General features: G+C 36.8%; 1 protein-coding gene across 8 annotated transcripts in view; it reads left to right on the top strand.

Moving 5' to 3' along the window:
* Nucleotides 1-10,414, top strand: part of Ehbp1 (EH domain binding protein 1) — a 386,641-nt gene that overhangs the window by 268,224 nt on the left and 108,003 nt on the right. For all 8 annotated transcript variants that reach the window (XM_023720824.1, XM_023720823.1, XM_023720828.1 and 5 more), the window contains one exon: nucleotides 9,687-9,865. In XM_023720824.1, the coding sequence (XP_023576592.1) occupies nucleotides 9,687-9,865 (179 nt within the window). The remainder of the gene's footprint in view (nucleotides 1-9,686; nucleotides 9,866-10,414) is intronic.

Raw genomic sequence — 10,414 nt, 5'->3', positions numbered from 1 at the left:
TTTGTTTATCAATAAAATTATGGGGGAAAAAAAGAATTTATCAGTGAAGCTAAGTGAAATTTTCTTTATATGTTTTCAATTAAAATTTAAATTTTTAAACTAGTTATAAATTGGGCCAGCCAGATAGCTCCATGAATTAAAGCACCTGCTTAGGCAGGCACAGGGGCCAGGGTTTAGATCCCTGGCCTGCTGTGCCGGCCCCACCCCCGGGGCACGCTGAGACAGTCACTGAGCGCTTGGGAGACTGAAAACAGGAGGATCACTACAAGTCTGATTTACATAGTGAGAACTTGTAGATTTTTTTTTTTTTTTTTTTGCGGAACACACCTTGCGTTTGCCAGTCAAGCGCTTATCCTACTGAGCCATCTCCCCGGCCCAGTGAGAACTTGTAGACCCTGTACTAAATACAAGAAAGAAAAAAAAAAGTTATGGGTTATAGAATGGTTAAAGTTTTCTATTTCTTCTTCTTTTTAAATTTTTATTTGTGTGTGTGTGTGTGTGTGTGGCCAGCTCAGCCGACCAAGGGGCGAGGTTGACTGGCATGTGGTGCTGGGGGATTGAACCGTGGTCCCTGTGCTTTGCTAAGCTTGTTCTAAGTAGGTGTTTTAGACCACTGAGCCATCTCACCAGCCCCAAAGGATTGAGAAGGAAAGGGGAGAACTTCTTGAGCTTTTTTTTTTTTTTTTGGTGGACCCGGGGATTGAACTCAAGCCCTTGTGCTTGCCAGGGAAGCGCTTATTCCATTGAGCCATCTCCCCAGCCCCTTTTTCTTCTTATGTCTATATTGGCAAATTATACTACTAAGAATTTATTTCCTTATTTTCTTCTTGGTCAGTCACTCTAAAGATTCAGTAATTTTTCTTTTTCTTCATAGAAGCAACTTTTGGGGCTGGGGAGATGGCTCGGTAGAATAAGGCACAAGGGCTTGAGTTCAACCCCCGGTTCTGCAAAAAAAGAAAAAAAAGAAGCAACTTTTGACTTTGCCGATTCTCTCAAATGCATGCTTATTCACTATTTCACTGTATTTTGATATCTTATGTTCACATTCTCTTACCTTGAAAGTAGACAGTAGAACTCATACTGGAATTTGATGTCTACCTACAGTGCAGTGCTCTTAATTCTTTCAGGTCCATTATAAAAGCATCACTGAGAGCTTTACTCACTAGCTTTACTGTTTCTCCATGTCTTGGTTTGGAGGTAATTGTTGGATATTCCTTAAAAAGTCTTACAAAATATTTCATTAAGTCTTTTTAAAATTGTGTTCAATAGCTCAGAGGCTTAAGTGCCTGGCTGGCAAGTGCAAGGTCCTGAGTTTGGTCCTTTGTACCGAAAAATAATAAATATAAAAATTGTGTTCACCACCTTTGGGATGCACTGAGAAAGTGATTGAGACTGGGTGTGGTGGCACGCGCCCACCGCTTGGGAGACTGAAAACAAGAGAATCACTATGAGTCTGATCTACATAGTGAGACTCTGGAGACCTTGTAGACCCTGTCTTAAATACATTAAAAATAATAATAAAATAAATAAAAATTGTGTTCAGAGGAAAAGTCTTGTGTTAATGTAAGTGAAAGTTGTTCCAAATATTATAATCACGGCATAATTTTTCTGATTAGTATTATAATAACAAGGCCTAACACTAATTTTTATTATACAAATAAAGTTCTTTAAATGAAAACATTTTGGAAGAAAATAAGACCAGTATAGATGCAGGTGTTCTTGTTTTGACCATTGCTATTATTTTGGGCTATCCAAATGCAAAGATTTATCCAGTGTTCCCTTACCTATGCTTTTTAATGATTAGGCAAATGCTCCAAATAGAAATAATGACAGCAGTAGAAATGATGACAGACCCTATAGCTTTAGCAAGAGTAATGTATATCTAGGCCTGGGAGATAGCTCAGTAAAATAAGCGCTTGCCTGGAAAGTACAAGGGCCTGAGTTCAATCTGCAGTTCCGCAAAAAAAAAAAAAAGTAATATGTATCTCATTGCTCTGTATTTAATTAATTTTTAATTTAGTTCTAGCCAATAATCTAAAATCCAACAGCATAGTCAAAATGTTTTTTTTTAACAGAATATTCCTGAGTTTTAAGTTGTTTTGGATCAGTTACCTTTTTTTTGAATTAATTTCATGACATTGTTGTATGCTTGAAGATAAGTTGACCAAGACTTTTTTAGTCTTGATAAATTTATAGTTTCTACTGATGTCTTAAAACTGTATTATCTTGAAATGTGAAATGCATGTTTTTTTTTTTAAGAATACAGGAATTGGAGTGTGAATATATTGATATAGATTATAATTTTTCTATTTCCATGCTATGTAATCTTACCTTCCTAAATTGGAAATAATAGTAGATATCTTAAAGAGTTTAGAGAATTAAATGCACTAAATGCCTTAACAATATACATGTGACATGACAAGTTCTCAGTTTATATTTTATGAATGGATGAAAAGGTTTAATAAACCTTTCTGTAGAGAGAAGGACTGAATATGTTATAGTAAAATAAAAATCTAATGAGTGATAAGAGGAATTCAGAGAGTCAAAGGAATGTTAAAATGGTTCCCTACTGACTAGAAATTGGTAAGAGATTTTGGCAGATAACAACTGAACCTTCTGATGGTACTGTAGTAGTTGTCATGAAGCATCACCGAGGTGATGATCTGTATGATCAAAGACTGGAAGTGAGAGAGCTAATGTTTAAGCCACGAAGCATAGGGATTTTAGAGAATCACTGAATGATCCTGGAGAAAAAATATACTTTAGAACTTTGGGATTCAGTGCTCAGAAATACTTTGACCTCATTTCATATGTTTTCAATAACTGAGATGTTAGCTGTTCTTTAAAATGACTCCCCATATCATAGTGAAATTCACAAAAAGGAAAACCTGTTAAGATGATTTTACATAACCTAAGACAAAAAGAAATAGAATACAAACTACAAACATAGCATCAAATCTGCCAGTGAACTGCTTAGGCAGACACAGGGATCAGGGTTCAATCTCCAGCATGCTGTGCCAGCCCCGGCCCCGGGGCATGCTGAGACATTGAATGAGACTGACCATGGTGGTGCATGCCTATAATCCCAGTGCTTGGGAGGCTGAAAACAGGAGGATCACTATGAGTTCAATCTGTATAATGAGACCCTATTTGACCCTGTACTAAATACATTAAAAAAAAAAAAAAAAAAGCCAGTGAATTAACTAGGAAGATAAGAGATGTGAAAAAGAATCAAAGGTGATTCTGAATTAAAAGCCTGGACAGTTGGGACAGTAGCACTTTCATTTGCAAACACAATGAAAATGAACAGGTTGCAAGGAAAGATTATAATTATGGTTGTGAACATATTGAGTTCAAATTTTATATGAAAGGAAGGACAGCCAGCTGGAAATGTCAACTTGAAATACTTTGTACTATAAGTGTATTTTGGGGAATCATCTTCATGGAACTGATAGTTGGAATCCTAACAGTGAATCAGCTCAAAGTGTGGGTAGGAAAGAAAAAAAAAATTATTCAGAGCAATACCTCAAGAAATATGTAACTGTACCAGTAAAAGAAGCAGTTTCTTGGGGCTGGAGAGATGGCTCAGTGGTCTAAAGCACCTACTTGAAACAAGCTTGGCAAAGCACAAGGACCACGGTTCAATCCTCCAGCACCACATGCCAGCCAGCCCCGCCCCCTGGTGGGCTGAGCTGGCCACACACACACACACACAAAATAAATAAATGTAATAAATAAAAATAAATATTAAAAAAAAGAAGCAGTTTCTTTAGGCAAATGGGTAAGGCAGAAAAAGTGAAACCAGTATTTCTCATAGCTATTGAAATCTAGGAAATCTTGTAGCAAATTATTTGACTAGGTTTTCTGAAAGAGATGATATAAGAGGCCACAGAGACAGCTCAACAGTCTAAGTGCCTGCCTGAAAGAGATGATATTGCTATTGTTAGAAAGAATAAGCTCGGGGCCAGGGAGATGGCTCAGTAGAATAAGCGCTTGCCTGGCAAGCACTAGGGCATGAGTTCAATCCCTGGTTCTGCAAAAAAAAAAAAAAAAGAAAGAATGAACTCAATAGCCTTGTTACTTTAACGTACAATCCTGGCACTTTAATCCGCTATTTGGCCAGCCCTTACATTGTAATATAGTGACATTCACAATTGTGTATTACCTCTGTATATACAGCTGATGGCATAAATGAATCAGAGTAATAAATGCAGACTATCTGGCCCATGTTTTTATATATTGCCCATACTTGTAATGAGTGAATGCCTTAAAGATAGAAAAAATAATAAAGATCATTTATATCCCCATTTTTAAACTTTATGTATTTATTTATTTTTTGGACAAAATGTCACTCAGTTGCTTGAATTACCCAGGTTAGACTTGAACTTGAAGTCCTCCTGCCTCAGTCTTCTTGAGAGCTACAATTACAGGTGGATATCACCATGCCCAGCAGACATAAATATGTTAAGATACATTGTAAGTGCCTTTTTTTGTCCTTAGAATGTAAAGTATCAATATAATTATCTCAGTTACTTTTTCCTCATTGCTGGGACAAAATACCAGACACCCAAAATTAAAGAAGGAAGGGTTTATTTAGCTTACAGTTAGTGGAGGATTCAGTCCTTATTCAGCTGGCTCCAAGGCAGAGTGGCATGATACAGAGGGCAGCCATTCATGGTGTCAGGAAAAAAACAGCAAAAAACAAAGGTAGGAGTACTGGCAGCAACAGCAGCAAGAGAGAGTAGCTAAGACAAAATTTGGTATCAAGTAGTGGGGCCATTGCTCTGACTACCTGACCATGTGGATTACAAGCCTTTGAGAATGACTTATGGGAAGAGATATGAAGGGTTCAGGAATGTTACCTACAAGAGAAGCATTGGAATGCTTTCAACTGTTCTGTATGGGAGATTCTGGTTAGTGTACAGAAGATCAGAAGGCTGATAGTAATCCTACCTGTAAAGATCAGGCTGGGGAAGGACTCTATTGGCTGTTGGACTCCATATAGTGTATGTTACGGCTTGGCAGAAAGTTTGTCTGCATTTTGCTTGAGTCCAGAGACTTTGCCTGAGACTGAGATTAAGTGTGGCGGACTGATTAATCTGGCAGAAGAAATTTCAAGACAGTGAAATGTTGAGGCGGTGGCATGGCTATTGTTGGGGGGGGGCTGTTAGTCAGATTTATGTTGAGAATCAAGAGCAAAGAACCCAACAGGATGATTTAAAATGTGAGTTTGGTTGGAAAGGAAGTGCCAATAAAGCTGTGGACTTCAAAGATAGAGCTAAAAGGATCTCTGCCACCTAGAAGGAACAAGAAAATAGAAAAGATGACCTGAGAGCATCACTACAAGCAGGAAGTCTCCATCTTTTGCAGCTTCAAAACTGCAAAGGTGAAAGACTTTGCTTTGAGAAAAAAGCTGCAGAACACCATTGTCCAGAATGGCAGTGGTGGCCAACAGGTTCCAAAATGGCAGCAGCATAGAGATTTTGTTCCTCTGAATTAGGTCTAGAGTACTCAGCAATCCAGGCACTCAACCCCTACAGCCAAGAAAGAAGAATAACAAAGACAATAATTTTCTCATTAAGCTTTATTTGAAAAATAAAACTTTGCTATCTTTATGAAACTGGTGGCCTTTAAAATTCTAAAGGCATCTCAAAAAATAGAAATTTAGTGCTAAGAATGCATTGGCGGTAGCAGTAATAATTGTAGTTAATGTTCAGTGAGGGCCAGGGAGATGGCTCAGTGGAATAAGTGCTTCCCTGGCAAGCACAAGGGCCTGAGTTCAATTCCTCGTTCTGCAAAAAAAAGTTCAGTGAATTTGCCATACGTTGTGCTGTTTTACACTCATTTATTCATTTAGCAGTACTTACTGAGTGCCTGCAGGGTATCAGCAACTGACCTGAGTACTTCAGATAGGTTACTAGGACTTGGACTTCCTAGTAACCTTGGACTTCGTGTATCTCTTATTCAGTGAGCACAGAAAAACAATGACCAATAACCATTATATATTAAGAAGATGGTAAATACTGTGAGAAGAAAATAGAGAAGCAAAAGGAAAATCAGGGGTATTGGGTTTGGGATGAGTAATAGAGATGTTGCATTATTGAGTAGTGAAATGCAATACTGTCTATGTAAAAGAGAAAACAGTTGAGTTAACCATAGAGGTATCTAATAGGAGAGCACCAGGCAAATGAAACAATCTATCCAAAAGCCCTAGAACTGGAACATGTCTGAGGTATCTAAAGAATCAGAACAGTGTTGAGCTATCTGCAGAGCAATGAATTATTAATATAGTTCCAAGTGATTAAGAGAAAGAATAATAGGTAAAATCAGAGAGGGATAATAGACTGGAGAAAGTATCCAGCTTTGATAATTCTATGAGGTAGTTTACTATTATAATCCCTATTTTATAGATGAAACCAAAATAAAAAATCAAGTAACTGCCGGAGTGATAGCTCAGCGGCTTAAGCGCCTGCCTGGAAAGTACAGGTCCTGAGTTTGATCCCACATAGAGAGGAGGGAGGGAGGGAGGGAGGGAGGGAGAGGGAGAGGGGAAGGGAGAGGGAAAGGGAGAAAGAGAGGGAGAGGGAGAGACAGAGACAGAGACAGAGAGATCAAATAACCTTGCATATCACTGTAATAAACTTATATTCAGTTACGTACGGAAGATTTTTAATGATTTAATTGCTTTGTGGTTCTCTGAAAAATACGAGATAAAAGATCTGTGTTTCTAGAGTGGATGATTAATTTAATTATACCTTTAATTTTCTTTCTCTGCAAATCAACATGACCATTCATAGAACTTCTAATTTTGTGTTTTTCTGCCCCTCCCTCTGTCCCTCCCTCCGTCCCTCCCTCCGTCCCTCCCTCTGTCCCTCCCTCCCTTCTTTCTTTCTTTCTTTCTTTCTTTCTTTCTTTCTTTCTTTCTTTCTTTCTTTCTTTCTTTCTTTCTTTCTTTCGACAATGTCTCATTTTATATATATAGTCAGGCTAGCTTTCGAGGCACTGTAGCCCAGGCTAGCCTCAAACTCATGGCAATCCTCCTAGCTCAGCCTCCCACATGTTGGAGTTATAGGCATGTACCACCAAGCCCAAATACAAGGCTTTTGATTGGACAAGTCCAAATTTTGTTTTTCATTTTTTGAGACTTGTGTGTTGTCTTCTTACAGACAGGGATGTATTAACAATCATAAAGACATAATACGTTTTCTTTAAAGTTTATCAGTAGAAAGCCATTCTACATTGTATAGTTGGGGTTTTTTTGGGGGGAAGGGTCTACAGGGTGCTCAGGGTCTCACTACTAGATCTGACTCATAGTGATCCGCCTGTTTATAGCCTCCCAAGAGCTGGGATTACAGGCGTGTGCCACCATATTCAGTCTCAATTGCTGTCTCATCACACCCTGGGGACAGGGGTCCGGGGATTGAACCCCTGGCCCTTATGCCTGGCACTTTAATCTGCTATTTGGCCAGCCCTTACATTGTAATATAGTGATATTCACAATTGTGTATTACCTCTGTATATACAGCTGACGACATGAATGAATCAGAGTAATAATTGCGGAGTATCTGGCCCATGTTTATATATATTGCCCATGCTTGGAATGATTGAATGCTTTAAAGATAGAAAAAAATAATAAAGATAATCATTTAGAGCCAGCCAGATAGCTCAGCAGATTAAAGCACCTGCTTAGGCAGATATAGGAACTTGGGTTTTATCCCTGGCCTGCCGTTCCAGCCCTGCCCCCAGTGTGTGCTGAGCCAGCGATTGAGACTGGGCTTGGTGGCATGCACCTGTAATCCCAGCACTTGAGAGTCTGAAAAACAGGAAGGATCACTACAGTCCAATCAGTGTACTGAGAACCTGTAGACCCTGTACTAAATACATTTTTAAAAGATAATCATTTAAATATAAAGAAATAAACAGAAAATATCTAAAAAAAAAAGGTGTTTTTATCTATTTCAGTGAACCACAGCACATCCGTAGATCACTTTTCCAGGTTAAGTGATTAGAGGAACTTTATTTTATTTTTTTTTAATTATATTCCGCTGTTTATTTATTTATTTATTTATTTTTTACATTTATTTATTGTGTGTGTGTGGCCAGCTCAGCCCACCAGGGGGCGGGGCTGGCTGGCATGTGGAACTGGGGGATCGAACCGTGGTCCCTGTGCTTTGCCAAGCTTGTTCCAAGTAGGTGCTTTAGACCACTGAGCCATCTCTCCAGCCCCGATTAGAGGAACTTTCAAGTCACAGTGACCATTAAGTGAGAAGTTAATTTTTAATAGAATATTTTTACATATGTTAAGTTGATGAGTAAAAGAGCTATTTATTATAAAATAAATGTACCATATTTGGGGTTCTATTTTTAATCTGATTTTAATATAAAATTCAAATTTATTGATTTTTAATGTATGAGTTTTTCAGTGTTGATTTTATAGAAGTAAACATATAAAGAACAGTGCTTTGCTAGACATGTTATTAATGCATTTTTAAAATGAGTAATTTAAAAATGAGAAGTTGTATCCTAGGTGATTCTTAGTTTTTCTACAGAAAGAGTAAATGTATAAGTCATAATAATGTGGAGTTGATGGTTTTTAAGTTTTTGGCACTAACAGGCTTTTGTCAAGTGGGGGCATCATTGGTCTTTCTTAAATAATCTGTATGATAAATATTTACCCTTTAATTATTAAGGTTAAATAATTGTTTTTTCACCTTATTTTATTTTATTTATTTTTTTCACTTTTTTTTCCACCTTATTTTAGAAGGCTTTTATTTTATATCTAAATTTCATTACTCTAGACAACATGTTAGGTTCAGATGTGTTTAGTAAATTTCTTTATATTTTTGAATCGCATCAATCTCCAAAGTTACCATCACAAAGTGTAGTTGTGACAAAATAAAATGGGTGGTTTTTTTAAAGAATGATAAAAGTTTAGAATAAAAATCTTACGTATAATTTTAGTTGTATTACATTGCTGTAGTTTCACGTATATGGATGAAGGAGAAAGATTATGCTTAAGACTTAAACCATATGCAGAATGAGCTCATCTAATAATCAAAAATTGCTCTAAATGACAGTTACATATTTTGAGCATATCCAAAATATATGGCTGTGCAGTGTTCCTGCCAACACATCTGACTGTTGCTAATAACTCTAAAATTATTTTGTCATATTATTTAGGCATGTTTCAGTGTGATTATTGTGCTATTTTTAAAGATACATATATGATCACTGTATTTGATTTTGTCTAGGATTTTGGTCTCTCCACTGTTAATTTGTGCTCCAGTTGAGGTATAGTTTTAAAATGTTTACTTCTCTATTCAGAAGGGAGCCATATTTATACATGGTTACATTTGTGGGAAATTTTTTAGGATATGAGAGTTATACAGATATTCTGCCTTAAATAGTTAAATACTTTAACCTGATGTTGCCCTTAATAAAAGTCTTGGCTTGTTCTTATGTATAAAAGTCTCACCTATCTCATGTCATGCAAATGCCATGGGCTATGACTAAAGATAATAACTTAAGATTTATGTATCCTTCTCGGAGATTACAATTGTATGGTGACTTGACAGTCTTGAAAGACCTAACCTGATATCGAAGGGTTCAGATGATTTAGTTTGGTCAGTAAACTTTTATTTTTCATTAAATTCCTTTAAAGTTTCCTTCTTTTTCCTTCATTCTAGCTCAGTCCTATTCCCAGTCCCATTTTGAGGCGAAAGCCAAATGCCAGTCAGTCATTGCTTGTGTGGTGTAAGGAAGTTACGAAAAACTACCGGGGAGTGAAAATCACCAATTTTACTACATCATGGAGAAATGGTTTATCTTTTTGTGCAATATTACACCACTTTAGACCAGACTTAATGTAAGTAGAAACACTTTCTATTTCCTAATAATATTTTATAAAAAATAGACATTCCTAAACCCATGTTTCACTGGAGAACCAACCCAGAACCTTATTGCTGAGCTATATCCCCAGTTCTGTTTTTTTTTCAGTTCTTTCACATGTATTTGTTTTTTTTTTCCATTAGACATTTGTTGTAGAACACCAAATAATTTCTACACATGTACTGAAATACTTGGCTTTGTTTCTTTTTTACTAACCACACCTCTTGCTTTTTTGAGAGATGTATGTGCCAAGAAAAAAAAAAAAAAATCTTTCCTTCTCAACACAGTGATCTTTCCTTTTTTCCTTAATCCCATACAAAGAACTGACTTCAAATTATTATGTATTATAAAAATTGTGTTCCTGTTAAAATGAGATGAGACAAAACTCTTTGTACACTAACAGCAAGAGATTACCTCATGGTAAATTTGGTTGTCAAGGCTAGTCTCTGGTCCTCTGCCTTAGCTTCTGTTTCAGATGGAAAGCTTTGAGCAATGAAACATATAGTCACTATATATATATATATAT

Source organism: Octodon degus, unplaced genomic scaffold (assembly GCF_000260255.1).
Source record: "Octodon degus isolate 3935 unplaced genomic scaffold, OctDeg1.0 scaffold00078, whole genome shotgun sequence".
NCBI classification, from domain to species: domain Eukaryota; kingdom Metazoa; phylum Chordata; class Mammalia; order Rodentia; family Octodontidae; genus Octodon; species Octodon degus.
This window is presented reverse-complemented; position numbering and strand designations above follow the sequence as displayed.